The 24,822-nt window shown below is 43.7% G+C and overlaps 1 protein-coding gene across 2 annotated transcripts in view; it reads right to left on the bottom strand.

Annotated features, from left to right (window-relative positions):
* The window catches only part of FAM117B (family with sequence similarity 117 member B), an 87,828-nt gene extending 63,445 nt beyond the window's left edge, over positions 1–24,383 (bottom strand). Inside the window, exon 1 of one of the 2 annotated variants that reach the window (XM_070580780.1) lies at positions 23,598–24,383. In XM_070580780.1, the coding sequence (XP_070436881.1) occupies positions 23,598–24,369 (772 nt within the window). In that variant the 5' untranslated portion in view covers positions 24,370–24,383. The remainder of the gene's footprint in view (positions 1–23,597) is intronic. The other variant, XM_070580779.1, reaches the window with a different exon arrangement.
* Between the last annotated feature and the right edge of the window lie 439 nt (positions 24,384–24,822).

Here is a 24,822-nt window from a genome sequence, read left to right as displayed (position 1 = left end):
TTTGGTCATTTCCTCCTTGCCATACTCAATGCTACTGTCCTAATTTCACGTTTCATCACTTCTTGCTTTGACAATCGCACCAAATTAGTCTGCCTTCAGCTTCTCCCTCCTCCACCCCATCCTACGTTCTGCCACCATCTGTTCATGTTACCCAGTTCTCAATGAGCCCACAACACACACTGAATAAAAGTACAATCTTAATCTGGCAGTTGAAAACTCCCAATGTGCCCCAGCCTATACTTCCTATTTTTCCTAGTGCTTCGAGAAAGAGCCAGCAGAATACAGGGGTTAAAGCATAGACTCTGTCACCTGACTGTCCGGATTAAAAACCTTGATCTGCCATTTACTAGATGCATGATTTTGCATGTTACTTACATCTCTGTGCTTTCAGTTTCCTCACCTCTAAAATGAGGATAATGGTGATACTCCTTTGAAGACTGTTTAAAAAAATCTATGCAGAGCACTTAGGATCATCCCTGGTACATTAAACATACTTTATAATAAAGTAATTTCAAATATTAATCCACATATATACTTCTCCTGCCACCTATCTTATGCATTCAATAAACATTGATTAAAATGATTATGCATCTACACACAGAATACAATTTCAATAAAATTGAGTGAGGTTTACTCTATATGTTATATCTCAAAAGAAAGTTAAAAATATAGTCCTTCCAAAAAAGAGGTATCTCGAGGTATACAAAACCCTCCAAGGTTAACAATAAAATATGTGTAATTCTGCATACAGTATGATACAATTCTACCAAATTTGTCAAAAGTTTAAAAACTAGAGGTATGTGTTTGGAGGGTACATGTATATCACTATATAAAAACTCTGCAAGAATATCCAAAAAACTGTTAACAGGGGCCATGGAGAAGAACATTTATTTTTCATTTTATTTTATTTTTTTAAAGATTGGAACCTGAGCTAACATCTGTTGCCAATCTTTTTCTTTCTTTCTTGTTCTTCTCCCCAAAGCCCCCCAGTACGTAGCTGTGTATTCTAACTGTAGGTCCTCCTGGCTCTGCTATGTGGGACACCGCCTCAGCATGGCTTGGTGAGCCATGCTAGTTCCACGCCCAGGAACTGAACCGGCGAAACCCTGGCTGCCACAGTGGAGTGTGAGAACTTAACCACTGGGCCAGGGGGCAGGCCCCTATTTTTCATTTTAAATCCTTCTGAAAGGCATGAACTTTGTACACTTATTTATTTTTAAAAATTAAAAATATTTGAAACCCACACATGACAGGCCGTGTGCTGACTTACAGTCTGATGAGATGGGCAGGTTCCAAACAGAATTCAGAAGCCTAATGAGTCCTTTAAAAAGGGAGAGGTGTAGACTCCTCTGGAAGCTTATGAAATAGGAAGCATCATCAAGCTGAGACCTGAAGAATGAGCATGAGCATCTAGGGGTAGGAGGAGTTCTTCAAGCCAACGGGGGAAAAATGTGCAAAACACCCGAGGCAAAAAAGGGCACTTGTGCACAAGAAATCAAAACATGGTCAATACGGCCAGGCCACAGAGACAAAGAGTACAGCTAACTTCCTTTCTTCTTATCCTGATGAAGGCCTACCTACTCTTAAGACCCAGTTCAACCATCATCTCCAAGAAACTTTCTCCAACTGTCTGGGCCAAACAGATTTCGTCTGTGTCCCCACAGGACTGAGTATACATTTGAGCACTTGCCACAGTCTACCAAACTCACCTCTTCGTCTTTCACACTAGCCTGCAAGACCCTTGGAGGAAGGGATCTCACATATCCTTTGTCGCAGAGTGCACAGTAGGGGTCAACAAACTAAAACCCATGGACCACCTAGCTAAGAATAGGCATTTCCATTTCTAGGAAGCTGAGGGGGAAAAAAAAGAATATTTTGTAACACATGAAAATTATACGAAATTCCAATTTGAGTGTCTATAAATAAAGTTTTATTAGAACACAGCCATACTCATTTATTTACATACCATCAATGGCTGCTTTCTTACTACATATCATCAAGGACATCAATTTACATATCACCAATGACAGACACGATTTGTTATGACAGAGACTGCATGTGGCTCACAATTCTAAAATATCTACTACCTGGCCCTTTCCAGAAAAGGTTTACCCACCCCTGGCAAGCTTAATGTCTAGCATAACATCCCTGAGCTGTCTTGCCATCTCCCTACCACCTCGCTAATTTGAAAGTTGAATATCAGAATTTCCAGGGTGGTAATGTATACTTAATATTACAACTTCTTATTTAGGATATAAAATATCTATTGTTTTCATAGTATAGTCTCCCATAGAAACCAAAACTCTACTAAAATCTTGACAGTTTATAATTTCTGTAACATAATTATAAACATTTTCTATTTTGAAGAGAACATGATTTAATGCTGAAGTCACCTAAAAAGACAGACAAAAATGAACCCTCAGCTGAGGCTCGCGTTCCACACGCGTCCTCCAAGGGCTGCTTTCCTGGACTCAGGTCTTCCGTGGAAACCAAGGAGAATTATCACGTATCCGGGACAAAGGAGAGGGGCTCACCTCCTCTGCACCGGGTACTTGAAAAGGCTAAGCACGCAGGCCTTGTCTCTAAACCTCCATGATGAAACTAATGCAAACCCTACTGAAGAAAGAAATTTTAGATTGGATTAGAGAACATATTGGAATCCAGGAAAACTGTTAAAGTTTTATATAAACTGTACTTTTACTCACGCAGAATAAATCAGCTACTGGAAAAACCCTTTTGAAAACTTATACACCAACTGGTGCCAAACCTTTAAAGAGGAAATTAAGGAATTCCGCTGCATTTCTCTGCAGGATGCCAAATTAATGACTTAGGTAAGAATCTTCAATTTTGTGAAAAACTAAACACCTGCTCTTTATTTCTACTGTTTGTGATGCACCCAGCAATAAAGGAAACAGTAATTAATTGCATATGCTCAATCAAGGAAGAAGAAATGCGATTTACAGGTCTTGGAGACCACTATTAAAACTCATGAGGGGCCAGCCTGGTGGCACAGCAGTTAAGTGTGCACGTTCAGCTTTGGCGGCCTGGGGTTTGCCAGTTCGGATCCCAGGTGCAGACACGGCACCACTTGTCAAGCCATGCTGTGGTAGGCATCCCACATATAAAGTGGAGGAAGATGGGCACGGATGTTAGCTCAGGGCCAGTCTTCCTCAGCAAAAAGAGGAGAGAGGATTGGCAGCAGATGTTAGCTCAGGGTTAATCTTCCTCAAAAACAAAACAAAAAAACCTACTGAAATCGTGACAGCTGAGTGAAGATCCTTCATTGCCAAATGAGTCAGAGACAGCCAGTGCCTCCCTGCCAGTCAGGCTGGAGGAGGGCGACTGGTTCTGCACATGAGCTGAGAATGAAGTGACATGTCCAAAGCTCACGTAAGAACCGGTGCACCTTCTCCATGCTTTCTCCTGTCTACACGGTGGACAGAATGAGACAGTGGAGTTTTAGCTTGAGTCTGAGTCATCGGTTGGAGGAGAGCTCTGCCAGAGGGCCACCCAACCTACACTGGCCATGATAAACCTTTGTTAAGTCACTGAAATTTCTGGAGTGTGTGTCAGCAGACAGTGTTACTCACCAGAACACAGAGCAAATAAGCTGAAGTGGGATGGGAGGGACATGCTTAGTGCAGGTATTTGTGTTGTTCTAGCAATATATGGGAATTCTGGGGAAAACCAAAGGAAAAACACATCTATTTTGAAGTACACATTATCTTTCACCATTTATAGCTGACTCTATCAACGCCCTCCCATATCCACTCACAACCACTAGGGAGGGCACCTGCTGTTTCTATGGACGGTTCTCTGGACAATTTCTCAAGCATCTGTGCCTTTGTCACAGAGCTTTCTCTAACTGAAGGAGCACACTCAACTTGGCAGCAAGGTAAGCAGGAAGTGCCTGGGAGCTAACACCCCTAAAACCTTCAACCGCTGGGGGACGAGAGGTGGCGGATCAATACCCTAGCTTTCTCATCCCGCGACGGGCTAATTCTGCAGCATGCTCTACAGGATCCATCAGAGGCGCCCAGCAGGCCTGAGCTCTAGCTGCCCACTGCGGCAGACTGCTTACTAACGCATCCTTATGGGCTTCCACCCCTCCCCACCTCTTTCCTACTTCCTCAACATCCCCTCAACCAAACAAGCTCTTGTCTCAGGATCTTCTTGTGGGGGAACCCAAATTAAGCCACCATATAACATTAACTTTCCAAACTCTGTGTTTATAATCTACAACACTCCAACTTTCCTGTCAACGTGGCAAATTACATGGGACACAAAATAGTCAATCATTAAATTATTTGTCTGACTCTTTGGACCTCAAACTGAAAATCACAGTTACTCTAGATTCAGAAACTGGGAGAAAGACCAACACTCTCAAGCTTTCAAAATTAGCAAAGTGTCGGTATATGTGGTAAGTTTATTTGAAGCACTGAATGCAAGGAATCAAAATTCAAAATGCAAACACCAGAGAGGAGCTACTGTCTGTGCCCGCCCGGTGCAAGTCTCTCCCCGTCCCTCCACTTCTTTCGGGAACAGACTCTCATCCCTGAACGGCCTGCGTAAATGACCCAGGCTTAGTTAGTAACCATACCTCCTCCCTCTGGCTGCAGTAACTGATTCTGGAAAGGGCACGCAACCTAACACAGTCCTTCCCTAGAACTGTTCTGGCTGGAGTTGGTGGGGAAGAAGCCCTCCTGCCTCGTTGGTCTTGCAGATGAAAACAGGAGTCTGGAATGGTCTGCGGCCTTTTCCCTGCTACAGAGACAAAAGTCCCTGCCCTGGAAAGTATGCTTCTTGAGGACACAGACTTAGTTTGCCTTATTTCATCACTTGTTTCCCCAGCAACTAAAATCGTGTCTATCACATAATAGGTATTCAATAAATACTTGTTGATTTGAGACAGCAGGACAGAACGAAGCTAACAGACACAGATGAAAGATTCAGGGGTTATGAGAAAGTATTCTGAAAGCCTTTCATCCTTGTTGACAGATCTACCCAAGTTCGTGGTTATTCAGAACTTCATCAATTCTGTTGTCATTCTACTAGTTTAAACTGGGTTGTCCTTTTCAACCAAGAGTCTAGAAAAATACTGCTGCAAGCAAACAAAGGAAAAACCCAAAAAGTCAGATAAAGCAAATTGGTGCTTTAATATTTCTTCATTTTTGACCCAATAAAGCACTAAGGATTAAAAAAAAAAGAAAGAAAGCAATACTCATCTAGTATTTTTTCTGAAGGATGATTTAAGGAAATATTTTCACAATGACATGCCTGAAAATTCCACTTGAAACAATGTGAGGAATATTCTCTTAGTTATGTTCCCTCTTGGCCAAAATTATCTCCAAGGACAGTTTTTATATTTTAAGCTTGATTCAGTTAACAAAGTGACTTTCAAGAAAATAATCTGGAGAATTTTGGGGGAAAACATCTCTGGTTCACCCTCTCCCCCAAAATAAGCAAACTATTTTCTCTTGATTATTTATTTTGCAAAGCTGGTAAGTTTTATTGAACTTCTGGCAATAAAAACAGAGATTTCCACAAATTGAAAAAACTCAGATTTCCACACTATGTGGAATTGACAAGCCTGTTGGGAAGTAAGCAAACCCATCCACACTGATATTACATGATTGATATAGAAAAGCATATGCTTTTTAACAATTAAAATTCTTCTCCTAGAATCACTACTGCTCTGGTTTATTTTTGGAATCGTTTGTTATGAAATTTCTAGGAACACCACAGCATAACATTTGTGGGTTTAAAAGGCTGAAAAATACTTCTACTTAAAATGCCCTATTTTCCAACCTGTTTTACCAGTTTTCCCAGATCACTCAGTCCGCTCATTTATCAATGTATTTATTCCCTATGCTTCCCTTAAGACTAGAGACAGTCCTACACCAGACGCTCTTAGAGGCACTGCTAGACACTCCAACTAGAGCAAGAAGAGAGGAACTTCTGGCATACATTATCGTATTTTTGTGTCCTGTCAAACCATCCAGCTTAGCGATACCTATTCATAATAGGTATTCAATGTTGGCTAAATTTTATTACATAATACTGTGAAAAGATTTTAAAAACACAGACCTAGAAACTAAATAGACATGAGCTGAAATCTCACATTGAGTAGTTCTCTGAAATACTACATGACTTAACTCTCTGGGCCTGAGCATTCTCATTTATGAAATGGGAATAAATACAGCCTAATTTGGAGGCATGCATCCAGTGCATGAGGGATGAATTCAAATACTGCATCCTTCCCTTTCCCAGTCTTTGCTGATACAGAAAATAAAGAAAACTAGACCCAAAATCCACTGCTCTATACTACACTTTAGATGATGTTCTTTTATTTTATTTTTTTTTTTAAGATTTTATTGTTTTTCCTTTTTCTCCCCAAAGCCCCCCGGTGCATAGTTGTACACTCTTCGTTGTGGGTCCTTCTAGTCGTGGCATGTGGGATGCCACCTCAGCGTGGTTTGATGAGCAGTGCCATGTCCTCACCCAGGATTCAAACCAACGAAACACTGGGCCGCCTGCAGCAGAGCGCGCGAACTTAACCACTCGGCCATGGGGCCAGCTCCTAGATGATGTTCTTTTAAATAAATCTGTATGTCAGAAGAGAATTATGATTACTAATCTCTCTTTAAAAAGACAACAGATCTTTTCCTTTTTTTTTTTTTTGGCTGAGGAAGATTAGCCCTGAGCTAACATCTGTGCCAATCTTCCTCCATTTTATATATGGGTCGCTGCCACAGCATGGTTGACGAGGTGTAGGACCACACCCAGGATCTGAAACTGTGAACCTGGGCAGCTGAGGCAGAGTGTTTCAAACTTAACGACTACACCACAGGGCCAGCCCCCAATAGAATAGAATTCTTTAAAAGTTGTACTTCCTGTAGTTTAGAATTTTGCAATGAGATTACTCCTACAGTTCACTGTGGTTTCTCCATTTGCGTTTTTTTTGCTCATTTGTAGTTAAACTAAAAGCACTGTTTGTATTGCCTTTCCTCAGCTTATCTCACACAAATATAAAGAAAATATTTTAATAGAAAAAAAGGTTGTCCTTCCTAAATGTTTAGATTCTAGACAAACTAGAGTTTATGCACGCAGCGTAGTTAGGCCAACAATGTGACAGGTGCTTCTCAATAAAATTTTTAGGACCTAGGTGTTCTGACCAGGCATATGCATGCCAATTTGAGAGTGACTTCACTTCTAACATGACTCTACTGCTCTCTTCCCTATTATTATTCTCAACCTCATCCACTACTCTTTTCTGTGGTCCAGCCATGGTGGATGTCCACTTCACTACACCTCCATTATCTCCTCACCAGCCACTATCTCAAAGGCCTCAAAAGACTGAAACCTAGCAGAAATAAACACAGCTGGCATATCTCTACAACTAGACGACCCAACTCATTTAGCTTAGCTCAGACTCCTGAACTGTCTAAACAGGGCCCAAGGGTTAAGTTCGCCTTGAGATTGGTCTACAACATATCACAAGAAGTTCCAGCCAAGGGCACCGTGACCAGCTGCTCCTCTCCATGTCATTATGTCCTTCACCCTAATGACTGGATTCAAGGGCAGAACGTCACTGCTCCTATGAAAAGAGAGCACACACACGAGAAGCTTCTTCTGAGCCAATTCAAGAAGAAAAATTTACCAAAATAGCCCAAATAGAGGCCTGGAGCAAGCCCCAGTGGTAACAACATTTTTACTCTACTTTTAATCCTTTTGTTTTTTTACATTTAACTCCATTACAAATCACCGCTACAGTACACACAGATTTTTGACTGGCCTTTTTACTACAGAAACGAAACATGGTATCTCAAAATATTCAAAAACAGAACTGAATAAAGTATGAAGTCAAAGTTCTTTGTGCCACGTTCCCTCACCCCACGAGTGGAAATCCAGCTAGTGGGTAATAATGCCTGACACTTGTCAGAATATAAATGAACATATGTACCCACTCAGATAAAATTTTTAAAAAACAGGATGTGGTAGTTTGAGCTTCTCTGACTCTTCAAGCTTTTTGTCCCTCCCATCCTCGTGAGTGCGTGTATGGTACGTTATATATGTCTGTGAGTGTGTAACACTAACTAAATTTTTTACCAACAAAGTATTCTTCCAGGGCAAACTCTGTTGAGTCTTATTTTTTTATTAGTTTACTAAAGACCACAGGTAAACTATTTCTAAGTTTTCTTCAATTTTCATGACTATTTTGCTGAAATAATTTTCTTCTGTTTCAATTGCTTTTAATGTAAAGTTTACAACACTCAATCTGCTTTTGATTATATCAAGTTTTATCAATTAGACCCTTTATCATCAAGTTTTCCTTTGCAACAATTATTACTATCATGCCCAACTTTATAAGGGCAAATTGTGCAGATCGTACATATGACCACATGTATGATCTGTACAGGGTTTTCAAAGTATAAAGATGCAATATATACGAGCACTGTAACATAAAGGAAAGTATGATTTCTACATTTCACCTGAAGTATGTGAAAAGTTAGGTATGTATATTGTATTCCCCACAGCAACCAATAACAACAAAATCTATACAAAGAGATAGCATCAAACAGCCAATATATAAACTAAAATGGATTACTAAAAAATATTCAAGAAATCCAAAAGAAGGTATACAACAGGAAAGGGTGGAATGGAAAACAGAGAACAGATAATAAAATAGCAGACCTGTATCCAAACATCATAATTTCACTAAATGTAAATGGTCTAAACACAGTAATTAAAAGACAGAGATCATCAAACTAGATTTAAAAAAACAAGACCCAACTATATGCTATCTACAAATACAGTAAGAGAGGCTGAAAATACAGAATCATATTAGAAAGGCTGGAAAAACAGATACTAAACAAAGTAGACTTCAGAACAAAGAAAAGTGCCAGAGTAAAGGAAAATGTACAATGATAAAAATCCCAAAAAGACAAGAATTATAAATGTTTCTGCAAATTAAAATGTATATATGCATCTCTCTTCAAAATACATGAAGCAAAAGCTAACAGAAATGAAAGAAAAATCCACTATCAGACTTGGAGAATTCAATGCATCTCTCTCAGTAATTGATAAAACAAGTAGACAGAAAACCGGCAAGTATATATAAGACCTGAAAACCACTATGGATCAATTTTACATAACTGACATTTATAAAACACTCCACCCAACAACAGCAGAATCCCAACGACACAGGAAACGTTTGTCAAGGTGATCATATCCAGGGACAGGAAGCAGACCTTAACAAATTCAGAAGAAATGAAATCACAGAAAGCATGTTCTCTGGCATGGAATGAAACTAAAAATCAACATAAGAAAAGTATCTGGAAAACCCTCAAATATTTAGAAATGGAACAAAATTCTTCAAAATAATCCCTAAGTCAAAGAAGCAGCTTTATAAGGAAACTAGCAAATGTTCTGAACTGAATTAAAATGAAAATACAACACATCAAATTTTGTGGGATGCAGCAGGTCAACAACTGCTTAGAGAAAAATGCATAGCATTAAATGCTTTTACTAGAAAAGAAGGTCTCAATTTAAGCTTCCATCTGAGAAACTAGAAACAGTAAACACGAAAATACTAAAGAGCAGAAATCAATGAAACAGAAAAATAACAATGTAAATTAAACCAAAAGCTAGTTCTTTGACAAGATCTACAAAAATGATAAACCTCTAGCCAGACTGACTAAGGAAAAAAAGGGAAGACACAAATTTCCAATATCAGGAACAAAAACCCCCAAATATCCTTCAACTGAATAAACAAACTAGGGTACATCCATATGATGGTGAATGAATAAACAAACTAGGGTGCATCTATCTAACGAAATACTACTCAGAAATAAAAAGGAATGAAGCACTGATAGCTGCAATAACATGAATGACTCTCACATGCATTATGCTGATTAAACGAAGCCAGACGCAAGAGGCTAAGTATGGCACAACTCGTTTATATGACATTCTGAAAAAAGTAAAACTACAGGAACTAAAACAAATCAGTAGTTGCTATGCCCTAGAAGGAAAGGGAGGGGAATGACTTAAAAAGGCAGTAGGAAACTTTATGGGTGACAGAAATATTCTATATCTTGATTGTAGTTGTGGTTACACAACTGTGTTCTTTGTCAAAATTCATACAACAGTGGATGAAAAAGAATGAATTTTAGCATAGGTAAATTATACTTCAATAAACCTGACACCCCACACACCTGCCCAAATGAGGCAAACCTTTTTTTTAATAAAGATTGATACCTGCACTAACATCTGTTGCCAATCTTCTTTTTTTTTTTCTTTTTCTCTCCAAAGCCCCCCCATCCCCAGTACACAGTTGTACATTCTAGTTTTAGGTCCTTCTGGTTGTGGTATGTGGGACGATGTCTCAGCACAGCCTGACAAGCAGTGCCATGTCCACACCCAGGATCCAAACCCTGGGCTGTGGAATCAGAGCATGTGGACTTAACCACTCGGCCACGGGGCCTGCCCCTAGGCAAATCTTTTAAAAACAGTTACAGCTAAAATAGTTACATCCTCAATAAATAAATGGTCAGTCAACAGACACAAAGTTAACAAACTTCATATAAATAGTGAACAAGCACTGAAAAACAATATTCCACCCCGTTATTAATAAGTTATTATTTCTTATTAAATGATAGCGAGTGGCTGCTATATAAGGTGACTGAATATATCATCTCAAATACTATGACCCCAAGAAATATGTAAGGAAATGCAAATGAAAACTATGATTTACTCTGTCATACACGTTGGTAAAACTAAAGAAAAGGCAAGGGGGCCGGCTCCACGGCCAAGTGGTTAAGTTCGCACGCTCTGCTTGGGCGGCCCAGGGTTTCACCAGTTCGGATCCTGGGCGCGGACATGGCACCGCTCATCAAGCCACGCTGAGGAGGTGTCCCACATGCCACAACTAGAAGGACCCACAACTAAAAATATACAACTATGTACTGGGGGGATTTGGGGAGGAAAAAAAGAAGATTGGCAACAGTTGTTAGCTCAGGTGCCAATCTTTAAAAAAAAAAAAAAAGAGACAAGACAAGAAGTCTAATTCTGACAAGGCTTCACAGCAACAAGGAGAAACTCTCCTTTCTGTTGACAGGGCAAACTGATTCAATCTTTTTTTGGAAAACAGTGCTACAAAGAAGTAAATTATTTAAAATTTAACTAAATAATCTCAATCCTGGGGATTTTTTCTCTAAAGAGGATACACATAAATGTACATTCATACCAGCCCTCAAACACATACATTGACGGGCCAGCCGAGTGGTTGACTTCACGCACTCCCTTTCAGCAGCCTGGGGTTTCATGGGTTCGGATCCCAGGCATGGACATGGCACCACTCATCAGGCCACGCTGAGGCGGCGTCCCACATGGCAAAACCAGAGGCACTCACAACTTAGAATATACAACTCTGTACTTGGGGGCTTTGGGGAGAAGAATTTAAAAAAACATACATTTACAAAGATATTTTAACTAAAGTAATTTATAAGGAGGAAAATAGAAACAAATGTCCACTAAAAAGGAGAATGATTAAGACAAAGTTCATAAATTTGGTGAGCAGTCAACCTTCTATATAACAGCACACTATACTTTCTTAGTTCCTATTTGAGGGTTCAGACTCATTAAAAAATTTATCACTTTTCAAATTTTTTTTAAATGGTTAGAACATGGTGCAAATCTGACCCCTATGTGAACCAAAGAGCTTTCTTTGCACAGGGGAAACTGTTCCACAACCTCTTCGTACACTCAGCCTTAGAATCAGCAGCAGCCCGAAGTACACTGGTAATCACAGTGTCAGACACGAGTGTGCAGATGGATCATAACCTCATCCACCATTACTAAAAACACACAACTTCCCAGTATAAAGGGATCTCCAACAGGACGACTTCCAAGACTACTGAAGACACCAGACTCGACAGTGAACCAGCAGGATAATCTTCATCAACAAAGCTCGATTATAAGACAAGAAAACGGTACTCAAGACAGGCAAACTCCAGCACTACAAAGGCCTCCAAACCAGAACAGAACAAACAGACTTTTAAAAGACAAACAGACGATGGCACATGGGTCTTCATTTTTTTTTTTTTTTTTGAAGAAGTCATCCATTCATTCATTTGAACAGAATTTTTAATGGGTCTCATTTAAATCTTACAAGTTTTCCCCAGCCCAAGAGAGGGGGAGAGAGGGACAGATTAATTGCAACAGAAGTACTCAGGGGGCCGGGTGGTTAAAAAAAAGTTTAATTGGTAGCGAGACTGTTCAAAGGTGTGCGTACTAAATCTCCCTTATACAATTTAGACATAACACCTCTGAAGTAGGACAGGAGCATTCCTGTGACACTAAATCAATTTCCAGGAATAGACTTTCCAAGGATTCTTAGGGACAGAATTAACGGCAACTGCTTTCTAGAGAAGCGAAGAATGTCCATCCTACAAGTCACCTAGTCATTCCTGACTGCACACACAGCACTGACTCAAGACGGAGTCCTGTACGGCCATATCAGGCTTTTGTCATAAAGAACCCCTCTTCTTAGTAACATTATATATTTTCCTGTTTTTACTCTTAACCCTTGAATATTGCAAAAAGCCATATTGTCTCTCTCATTAATTCTAAAGTCCACAAGTTGAGGAATGTCTCCTCAACACCTTATAAGCTGCTCTGCACAGACGGAGCATGGGTTCTAAAATAATATAAACAAACATCACTGGCCCTTATCTTTAAAAACATCAGTATATATGCACAATGGAAAACATAATTAATGTGAAATGTTTCTCCAGAAACTACTAGATAGATCTCAGTAGAACAGCCAGTAAAATAACATGACAAATTTTTTAAGAATGGCAAGTTGCGGGGCTGGCCCCGTGGCCGAGTGGTTAAGTTCGCACGCTCCGCTGCAGGCGGCCCGGTGTTTCGTTAGTTCGAATCCTGGGCGCAGACATGGCACTGCTCATCAGACCACGCTGAGGCAGCATCCCACATGCCACAACTAGAAGAACCTACAACGAAGAATACACAACTATGTACCGGGGGGCTTTGGGGAGAAAAAGGAAAAAATAAAAAATCTAAAAAAAAAAAAAAAAAAAAAAGAATGACAAGTTGGAAGGGTACATACAAAAAATAAGTACGCCTTTCTCTTTATCTTCCAAAATTTCCATATTATTATAATATTACTTTTGAAATGTTAAAAATTTTAGTGCATTATGCTGCAAAAGTCTATGGCCTACTATGTATGCATACAGAATATAAGAGCAATTATGAAACCAGTTCACAACGACAACATTACTAACTCAACCACCCAAGGAGCCTCAACATCTCAGCCATCATCATGCGCTCTCCTCTCCCTCATCTCGCACACCTACTCAGTTAACAAGTCCTATCGGTTCTCTGCTTCTCAAATAAGCCATTTTCATTCACACTACAACCACCTTATTTCACACAAGAAATTAATAGCGTTGAAAATGATAAAAATGACGGTAAGTATAAAAGTTTCCTCATTTTTAATTGCTTTAAAAGGTAACTGACCATCTAAAGTAAAAATAGTAGTAAGGTATTGTGGGATTTACAACAGAGAAGCAAAACATTTGACAACAATAGCACAAAGGATAGGAGACAAGGAAAGGGAATATATTAATGTAAGATCCTAACAGGAAATATTAGACCACACAGATATAGAACATTTCCATCACTGTAGAAAGTTCTTTTGAACAATGCTGCTGTGGTGGAACCAGTAACAGCATAGTAATAACACTAATAACAAATAGTGGAGATAAAATGGAATCATAAAAAATAATTAATTCAAAAGAAGACAGGAAACAAGAAAGGAGGCAACAGCAGAAAAGAGGTTTCAACCAAGTTTTGGAAGCAGATGTCTAAGCGGTAACTTAGCTGCAGTCTGATTATAAGCTCAACCCAAGATTTCCTGATCCACCCAGATACAAGTTCTAGATTTCTATGAAAAGAAAAGCATCTTGCCATTCACAGGAAAGCAATGAATAATTTTCTGTATTTTCAAATTCTCATATGAATAAACAAACTTTTTTTGTTTAACAAGCATCAAGAGCAAGGAAAGAAATGTTTCATTTCATTTGAAAATGAAATGTGGCTGTGCTCATTTCAAGTTCAACCCAGAATTATTTGCACAGCAAAAAAAGCCCCAAGTATGTTTTGCCTTAAAGAGATCAATTTTTCTTAATATCACTTTTTATGTATAGGTCTATAAATGAAGTCAAGTAGTCAACGTGTGTGCACAGTAATTCTGCTACACCTATATCTGAGACAGATCATGTCACTCAGAATTTTTTCAAACTTATACAAAATTGTGTCTCATGTTGAATTCTTTTCATATTATCTCCGCTTATGGTTTTAGCAGCTTTACTATATAACTTGCCAATAAATTTTCATATTATAAAAAATAACTTTACTATTTAAATTAAATATACTGAGCTTACCTTTAGAAAAATTAAATCCCATTTGGCTTAATTAAGCCAATTATTTAATCAAAATGTACTGTGGTTGCCTTATGGGTTTTAGAAATCTGTGAAAAGCAAAGGGATTACTTTCAAGAAAGGTAAGCTAAGCTTAACTAAGTTTTTCTCCAAGAGGAGCTAGAGGGAAAAACAATACAAAACGAATAGGCTTATAACAAGCTAGCCAAATAAAAAGACCCACAGAGAATCAGTCTGGACTCAGAAGAGCGTTAATTATGACTATATCAGTATATCTCAACTTACTGATCACAAATGCAGAGTTCCCTGAGAAATGGAAATTACTTCAAGAGGTTCTCCAGAGCAAAAAGACTGGGAAGAAATGCCCAGAGAGACTGAGTGGACAGGCTGTGGACCTAAGGACCCCAGACTCATCCTCAGGAATGAGATGCAGGGCTCTTCCTGGGCGAAACTGGCCCATGAGAAGAAAAAGTCTGCATCTGAGTCCTTGCATCATCATCCTCCTGTAAGACCCTCCAGCCCAGCAGCCCGACCCAGACAGACAGAACACTCACTAGCACTTCTGTGTCTTATCTCAATATTAATAGAAAACTAAGGCAAGTTTCCAATACGAAAGACAAAGAGCTCTGAGGTCAACACAGAGGGCAAAGGAAAACTCTGAGGGCATTTACACCTTCTATAAATGGTTTCAGAAAACACTAACAAGGAAAAATTCAGAAGACAAGGAAACAATCAGAGAGCAAGGTAAGTTCTCTTGGAAAATGAAAGCATCATGGCCAATATTTAAAAATCAATTGAAAGGATAGAAGGTAAAATCTGCTAGAAAGAAAAACAAAAAGATTCAGAGATAGAAACTAAGACAGAAATGAGAAAATTATAGGTTCAATCCAAGAGGTCCCACACAGCAGGGGTTCCAGAAAGATAAAAAAAGATAACAGAAAGGAGAAATGATAGAAAATTTCCCAGAAATGGAGAGTCTCTAGATGGAAAAGTCCCACAAAGTAACTAGTGCACTGAATGGGGGGTTGGGGAGAAACGATCCCACACCAAGGTAATCATTTCAGAATGACGATAACACTTCTCTAGAGGAAACAATGCACACACACACAGCCCACTACATACAAAGGACAAAGAATCAGAATGGCATCAAACTTCTCAACAGCAATTCTAGAAGCTACAAGATGAAGTTCTTTCATTCGTCAGTAGAAAGATTTATTTCCAACCTAGAATTCTACACCTAGCCAAACCATCCAGTGCAAAGACAACTATCTACAGACATTCAAGGTCTTAAAAATCTCTCTCTCTCTCCCATGTGCCATCTCAAAAAATTATTGGAGGTTATGCTCCAGCAAAACAAGATGCAGAGATTAGCACACCCAAAACAGGAGAGAAGCGAAGACTTCCCAGAGAAGTTCCAAGGCAATGGCTCCACCACAGACCCAGCGCGCAATGAGCCAGCGTGGAAGAGGAGGATCTAAGACTCCAGAAGGGATTTTGTTGCTAGTGCCCTGGAGTGGATTCTGACTACTAGGACCCCTGGGGACAGCAGAGCAGAACCCTACCGGGTCTTTCTGTGCCATCCTCTCCCCTTCCGGCACTCTATCAGACAGTGGCCCCTGCTAGTCACAGGGCTTCCATGGCCAATTTTTTTGGAATTGGATAGCCAGGTCCTTCCTCCTAATCTGTCTGAGTCTGAAGCTCTGCTGAAACCTGTCCTCCATGGGTGACCCTGCTGGTATCTGCAATACCAGTGGCACAGCTTTCAGCATCACAGCAACACGCAGCCACTGCAGTATGACACCCAACCAGCGGGGAGTGTGGTTCCCTGACCAGGAATCCAATCTTTCTCCAAGAGAAAAAGCAAAACTGAAAAAATACCTGATGTTTCTTAAAATATTTAAAAGAAAGTTTCTGTTATCAAAAGTTTGGGGATGGGGACCAGTCCCATGGCCTAGTGGTTAAGTCCGGCATGCTCCACTTCAGCAGCCCAGGTTTGGTTCCCGGGTGCAGACCTACACCACTGGTCGGTGGCCATGCTGTGGTGGCATCCCACATACAAAAGAGAGGAAGACTGACACAGGTCTTAGCTCAGGGACAATCTTCCTTAAGCAAAGAGCAGAAGATTAACAATAGATGTCAGCTCAGGGCAAATACTCCTCAGCAAAAAAAAACAATGTTTGGGAATGAATTTGTGATAGGTACATAGAAAACAAAGCAAACCAAAAACAAAGCAATTTTAACTTTAAGGAGCATAAAAAGTTATAAAGAAAGGAAATGTAACTGTAGCACACCACAAGATTCTGCTGTGAACAGTATTTACATGTCATAATAATTTAAACATTAATAATGATTTAGGGGCCATCCCAGTGGCGTAGTGGTTAAGTTCACACACTCCGCTTCGGCAACTCAGGGTTTGCTGGTTCAGATCCTGGGCGTGGACCTACACACCGCTCATCAAGCCATGCTGAGGCAGCGACCCACACAGAAAAACCAGAAGGATATACAGCTGGGTTGTATATGTACTGGGGCTTTGGGGAGGAGGAGCAAAAAAGATCTAACCAAAAGGGTGCTATGACTACAATGGTAGGACTGGAGAACATGGCGAGAAGAGAGCTAAGTCTACATTTCCCATAGAAGGAAGTCACTATATAATAATAAAATAATAATAATAAAATGAAAAAACATCCCGAAGGAGCAGTCTCAGCATGTTAGTAGAAATACATAGGTAAACACCAGAAGAAACCACTAAGAGCTGTGGGGGGCAGGAAGTGGGAGTGGAGAGAGATGTGGCAGGAAACATTTTACTTGATTATAAGTTTAGCACTGTTTGACATTTTAAATTTCATATATATACTTTGATAAAACCAGCCCTGGGGATCTAGTGGTTAAGATCCAGGGCTCTCATCACCGTGGCCCAGGTTTGTTTCCACTCAGGAAACCACACCAGCCATCTGTCGGTTGCCACACTGTGGTGGCTGTGTGTTGCTGTGATGCTGAAAGTGATGCCATCGGCATTTCAGTTACAGCAGGGTCACATATGGTGGGCAGGTTTCAGCAGACAGACAAGGAAGAAGGACCTGGCCACCCACTTCTGGAAAAACTGACCACGAAAACCCCATGAACAGCAGGGAGCACTGTCTAAGAGAGCGCCGGAAGGGTGGAGGATGGCGCAGAAAGCCCAGGCAGGTTCCACTCTGCTGCGCACAGGGGCGCTACGATCTGAATCCACTCAGGGCACTAACCACCAAAATTTTGATAAAAATAAACTTTAAATTTAAAAATACAGTATTAAGACAAACATGCTATTTCCTCAAGTAATCTGGAGATGGAGTAACTTCCTTCCCTTCTATTGCTAAGTTATCTACCATCTTAACCCACCGTGACCTCCTTCCCGTCCTCAGAGAAAGAAGTGACCTCAGTCGTTTCTGAGATTTCCAGACTCTGCCACGTGCTGGATCCCATTGCCTCTCACATTTTCCATGGCCCTGCTCTATTTCCATCTTCTCTTGATCTTGTATTCTTCATTCGCCTGTGAATCCTTTCCCCAAACCTGTAAAACATGCTTAAGTTTTCCCCATCCTATAAAGAAACAAATGAACCTGTCACTTTCCTTCCTTTCAGTGACATAAGAGTAATCTATACTCCAAAAGAGTAATCTATACTCCATAGGAGTAATCTATAATCATTACCTCTACTTCCTCACCCACCACTTTAATCCAATGTGTGTCCCCAACAGGCTACTTGAACTACTTCTCAGAGAGCATCAAGTGACCACAACGCCAAATTCAAAAGCCTGTTCTCCAGGCTCAGCCTACTTATTCCCTTCACAGAATTGGAAAATCTTTACCATCTCCTTGAAATCCAATCTTTTGTTGGCTTTCTCAACACTCTTCTACCATTTCTCCTCCTACCACATTCTCAGGCTTCTTCACTGGCGTTTCTTTCTACCCTTAAAATGCGTGTTTTCTCCCAGGGTTTATCCTCAGCATTCTCCCCATCATCTTATCCACCCTGGTGATTAGTCATTTCAAGTGCTGCCCACATGCAAATGCCTAGCATGAAGTACATGCTGAATGAATGTTTACTGAATTGAAATGAACGAGTCCCAATTTTTTGCTCCCAGTTCAAACTGCACCCTTGAGTTCTAAAACTCTATTTGCCACAATCTAGAAAATTACCTGCATTTCCTGAGAGCACAAACCAAATACGTCCAGAACTGAGCTCATTTTCTCTTCCCAAACTTGCAGTCCCTAATGTGTTACCCAGTTAGTACCACCATCCAAACCATCCCCCTCCATCCCCCTTTCTCAGCCCCTACATCTAACAGGTGACCGAATCAAAGTCTCCGCAATCTTTCACCCTCGTCATTCCCGATGCTGCGGCACCTAATTCAGGTGCTTGACGCCTCTGTGAGTTAGCATCCTACAGTCTCTCCCATCTCAAACCCATACGCTTCTCATCCAAAATATTTATAAACGTTATGCATTCTAAGAATGTAAATACTACCATAATAACAAATCAATATTTAATGCCTAAATCCTTGGATGATGAGGATGACAAAGATGGTATAAAAATAGCTAATATTAAGACATTCCTGGGCCGGCCCGGTGGCGCAGCAGTTAAGTGCGCCCGTTCCGCTTCGCCAGCCTGGGGTTTGCCGGTTTGGATCCCGGGTACAGACATGGCACTGATTGGCAAGCCATGCTGCGGTAGGCATCCTACCTATAAAGTAGAGGAAGATCGGCACAGATGTTAGCTCAGGGCCAGTCTTCCTCAGAAAAAAGAGGAGGATTGGCAGTAGTTAGCTCAGGGCTAATCTTCGTAAAAAAAATTAAAAAAAAAAAAGACATTCCTACACCCCCACAGAGATTACAAGCGTTTTATCCTTCTAACCCTCTGTTGTAAGAACTATCAGTTAGTATTCCCTTGAAGGGGACTGACAGTCTTAACATTAGCTATTTTCATACCATCTTTGTCATCCTCATCATCCAAGGATTTAGGCATTAAAGTGAATTTGCCCAACTTTAAACAGCTACTAAGTAATTGGTACTGTCAAGATTTGAACCCTGGCAGTCTGGCTCCAGAGCTATTAACCATGGAATACATTCTGTTCAAGGCCATTCTGAAAGCATACCTTTCTACTCTCTTTTTCTACTGCAGCCTTTCTCTTCTCCCCAACACCCTATACATTTCAAGACACAAAGGACTGAATATATGTATGTTTTCACACCTCTATCATCCAACTGCGAAGTTCTGTTTCTCCCCTTCCAACCCGAATCAAAAGCCATCTCCCGACAGAACTTCCACACCCACTGTCGACAGAACTATTCACTTCTCTCTGAGCCCAGAGCCCTCATCACACTATCCACTATGTCCCTGTCTTCCACAGCTGCTTCGTGACTCTCTGGAGTTCCCTGCGTCTTTTACATCTCTGTATTGCACAGGTACTAACACAGAGAGTAGTTCAATCACTTTAAAAAATTGAACTTAATTAAATTTAAATTCTGCTAGCCAAGATATTGATCTAATAATAAGGTTCTACTTTGCCTCATTTTCGACTGTAAAACAGAGACGTTACAAACCAAAAGGAGTCCCTGGAAGGTGTGAAGTTAGCAGCAATCCTCCAAATGTTAGAGAAACCCTGAATTCTTAAAGCTGTGTCCTTCAGACAGTACTGGAAAGCAGGAGTCTAAGACGCCGCAGACATGCAGTCCTGGTATCCTACTTCCTGGGTATCAGTCCAGAGAAGGCCATCTTTGTTGTTGCTCTTGCCATTCCCCACCCCAATAAACAACCAAATTCATGCACAACACGATGCCTCCAGAGGAAGGGAAGAATTAGCAAAAACACAACTTGCCACCTACATACCAGACACGCTGCAAAAGTAACTTTTTACATACCGTCCTAATACCCTTTTCTCTAATGAGGACTTTTCAGACTATTTTCCTTGGTGCTTCTAGTGACTGTCTTTCAAATTCAGAGTACAGCAAAGGCTCAGAGGGGTGGCGGGCTCGCCAGGTCCGAGTAGGGCCTGGGAGCCTGCAGTTTTAACAAGGACCCTAAGTGATTCTGATACAGAAGAACCACAGACCACACTCTGAGAAACAGTTCTGGATGTTCACAGGCAATGTTCCCTCCAATCTGAAATTTCCTACAACCATAAAAACTAAGCCTACACTGGGTTACCTTTGCGAAAATCAGAAGCAAAACTAACATGATACACAATAGCAACTTTTTTTTTTTTTTTAAAGACTGGCACCTGAGCTAACAACCGTTGCCAATCTTTTTTTTTTTTTTAATTCTTCTCCCCAAAGCCCTCCGCCCCCCCCGCCCCCGTACATAGTTGTATATTCCAGCTGTGGGTCCTTCTGGTTGTGCTATGTGGGACGGCACCTCAGCACGGCCTGATGAGCGGTGCCGTGTCTACACCCAGGATCTGAACCAGCAAAACCCTGGGCCGCTGAAACGGAGCACGGGAACTTAACCTCTTGGCCACGGGGCCAGCCCTACAATAGCTAACTTTTATACTGAGGTACTATGCTGAGTATTTTTCACTTCTGTTTCATTTAATCCTCACCGCCATAAGAAGTTGCTATCATCATCACCTACTTTACACATGACAAAGTTCTGGGTTGGAAAGTTATTCACTGCCCCACTGCCCCACATCACATGGCTTCTAAGCAGCAAAACACGGATGCTAGACCCAGAGCGTCTACCCGAAGCCTACGCTCCTCACCCGTGTGATGCCACTTCTCGATCTGTAATACGTCTAGTTGACATTTTATTAAGTAAGACAAAGTCAGCAAAAGGAGGGAAGGCACCAAAACGAACGTAGCTCCTCAGGACAAAGCACTCTGCCATGGAGGTGGCAAGCACTGAAGGCGGGAGTTTCAAACACCTGTCAGGCATGGGGGCTTGGATCACCTCACAGTCGTCAAGAGAAGAAGTTCTGGACCAGCCAAGGATTAGCTCTAACCCGGGAGTAAAGCACCTGAGCAGGGATCCGGCAGAATAAGCACACCCTCTGAAGACCCGAGACCTTCCGCCCAGGGACTTTCAGATACTGGATCCCTAAGTCATCTGACACACGCCTAGAAGCTGGCGCCTGAGCTGGATGGACCCTGGAATGCGAGTCACATGAGGCTTACAGAACTCTGTGAGCAGACCACCAGCAAGCATTCCTACACTTCACTGAGGCAAGCGGGCGGTAACCTCCCTTCAGTCAAAAAGGGAGTCTAGTGACTAAAAAGACTCCTCTTTCTCCCTTTTCTCTCCTTCCAGATTTAGTCTGAGAAGTACAGCAAATGGTCTAGTTTGTACTATGAAGACTTGAAATGTGAAAATGCTGTGTCCCACTCTGCATGGAAGTCCAAAGAGTGACACGTTCCTGGAAGGAAGTTATGGGACACCCCAGTGTCACCTGATAACAAGCAGCATTCCTCTGCACACCTCGCTGAGCGCTGCTCTGGAGGAAAAAAGTCCATTTTTCTGGGGGTTTTTTTCCGGGAGGGGAAGTGATTTTACAGCATGAATACTCTGTGGAATGGCAGGTCTGAGGGAAAAGAGCTCTGGGAAACATGAAGAGTGGGCACATGAGGAGGAGCCCAAGAGCCTGGAAACGGAGCCCTTCTAGAGATGCGAAGAAAAGAGCGCCCTCCTGCACACGGTGCCAATACTGATTAACCCGGCTCGCCTTGCAACGCTGCTCCGCCTTAAGGGTCAAAAAGCGGAGGGGGCAGTCGGACCAGGCTCAGCACCTCCCTCCTCCGTCAACAGTGCCGGCTCCAGCAGCTCTCTTCCCTTCCACCTGCCACAGTGCTGCTCCAGGAGGCGAAGATGCACTGAAGCGATTATGTTCCCCAGATCTAAGAGCTGCTTCACAAACAGCATGTGTAATTTCGGTGTGTTACGTATTTCCCAGGTTCCTGAAGTTACCTCCTTGACACGGTTCCGGAGTACCCCCCAGCAGAGTTCAAACATCAACCCTACCACTTGTCACTTAACCTCTCTAAAACCTATTGCGAGAGTTAAAATGAGATCTTGTAGGTAACTCACCCACCAGACAGCAGGAGCTCAGTAAGTCATGGCTGTTATTTGAGGTGGAGGGGGTTCTGGAACTTTTAACAAAGTTTCAAGACAGCATTTTGCATGTTCAAAAGGTTTAAAACAAGCAGAAAATACTACTGATCATTTTTTAGGGCAATTCTCTCCCCCAAAAATATCCAGTGCCTAAAATCCTTGATAAAATAAACTGTAAGATCCATCCTACTCCCCACAACTACGTCATCTATCTTATATTGGTTAGGAAGTACTGTATTAAGTTTCCTGAAATTCCCAGCCATTCCGCCTGGAAGATTCTAACAGAAATTCCCAGAGAAGGAAAAACAAAAGTATACGCTGGCAATACTAACACACAAGCTAAAAAACACCCATTTCCTTTTTTCACCGGATTCTAACAAGAAGGCAATCAGATGATAAATTTTATCTTTCCACTTCCACAATCTGAATGTCTCTTTTGAGCTACTCTTCACGAATGACCCGGGCGGAACCCAACAGCTCCATTCAGGACCTTTCCCAAGCAAGTTCCCAGCTATGGAGAAAAACTACTTTTACGTCCCTAAACAAGGAGACAAACCTTGGGGTTTTTTTTTTAACACAAACAAACGTTTTACATCCTAAACACAGAATCAGAAAATCAGAAGCACGCCCCGAATCTGACTTCTCCCTTCTCGCTGCCCACGTACCCAGCGTCAGGAAAGGCTAACGCGCGCCCAGCCCCGCGCGGCCGAGGGATCCGGACCCGCTCCGCCAACGCACGCGGCCCCCACCCCCGACGCGGTCTGAGAGAAGCACCAGCACAGACACCCGCCACGCTACCCGCACCCCCGGCACGAACACACAGCGACACGCCACGCCGGCCTCACCCGCAGCGCCAGCGGGCGGCCCGAGCCCCAGCTTCCCGTTCACGCGCAGCGGGAGGAGGCGGAGAAGGAGCAGGAGGCGGCGGGCCGGGCCGCGGGGGGCGCGCGGCAGCCCGGGGAGCACGGAGCGCCCCCAGCCGCCGCCGCCGCCGCCGCCGCCGCGCCCGTCCCCGCGCGCCCTGAGCCCTTCGCGCCGCCGCGGCCCCGCACCTACCCGCCTTGCACGCCGGCGCGCTCGGGCTCCGCCGCTCCGGGGAGCCGCGGCTCTGCTCCGGGGACCTCCTCCGGTGCCGGACGCGGGCCGGGGGCGGCGCGGCGCCCGCCTCGCCGGGCCACAGGTGGGTGGGCGACGAGCAGGGCGACGACACGGGGCCCAGCAGCGGCGGCGGGGGCTGCGGCCGCGGGGGGCTCCCGCGCGCCCCGGGCGCGGCGCCGCGCGTGGGGCTGGTGCCGCGCGTGGCCGTCGCGGACGCGCCCGTCTGCGTGGCCACCGTGGGGCTGGTGCGCGCCGCCGCGGGCCCGCCGCCGCCGCCGCCGCGCGTGGGGCTCGTGCTGCGCGACGCGGTGCGCGGGCCGACCCCGCCGCCGCCCGCGGGGCCCGAGGCGCCGCCGCCGTTGTTGCCGCCGCCGCCGCCGCCGCTGCTGCTCCGCGTGGGGCTGCCATGTTGCTGCTGCTGCTGCTTCAGCTGGAACGGGACCGTCGCCCGCATGGGCTGCAGGCGGCTCCCGGCGCCCCCGGCCGCGGCGACCGCGCCGCTCCCCAGGGAGCCGGCCGGCGTGGGGGACCCATTGCGCCTCACCCGCTGGGACATGGCCCCTCCCCGGGGGCCGCGCGGGACGGGGGCTTGGCGGGAGGCGGGGGGCAGGGGGAGGCTCTGGAGGCCGGCGGGGAGGCGCTGGCGGCGGGGCGCGGAGGCCGGAACCCGGGGCGCGCGGGCCGCGGCGCGGAGCGAGGTGCTGCAGCCGCCGCCGCCGCTCCTTCTCATCAACAATAGTGTCTCCGCCGCCGGCCCCGCCCCCGCGCGCCCATTGGCGCCGCGTCAGCGCGCTCGAGCCGCTCCGCCGCGCCCATTGGCTGCGAGCGGCTCGGTCGGGGCCCCGGGGCCTTAGAGAGCCCGGGTTTGCGCGGAGACCGTCTGCTCTTTAAAGAGAAAGAGGCCCGCCCCCGGGGGCGGGGGAGGAGACGGCCGTGTGTGGAGTGTGCGCGCGCGCCTGTGTGTGTACACGTGCGGGTACACGCGTGCGCGCCCTGGCCGCGCGCGTCCGTCCGTCTCCGCCGGCGGGAGCCCTGGGGACTCGGGCAGCGGAATCTTGCCAAAGGGAACGTCCCGCAGCGGAGCGGTCGCCAGGGATGCGTGAGGTCTTCGCAGCTCGTTTCCCTCCCTCGCTGTTCACTGGCCGAGGCCGCGTCCGTGCGTGTCTTTCTGGCTTTTTTCCCT

The sequence above is a fragment of the Equus przewalskii genome, chromosome 17 (genome assembly GCF_037783145.1).
Source record: "Equus przewalskii isolate Varuska chromosome 17, EquPr2, whole genome shotgun sequence".
NCBI classification, from domain to species: Eukaryota; Metazoa; Chordata; class Mammalia; order Perissodactyla; family Equidae; genus Equus; species Equus przewalskii.
Note: the sequence above shows the minus strand (reverse complement) of the source record. Positions and strands in the feature narration are given on the sequence as shown.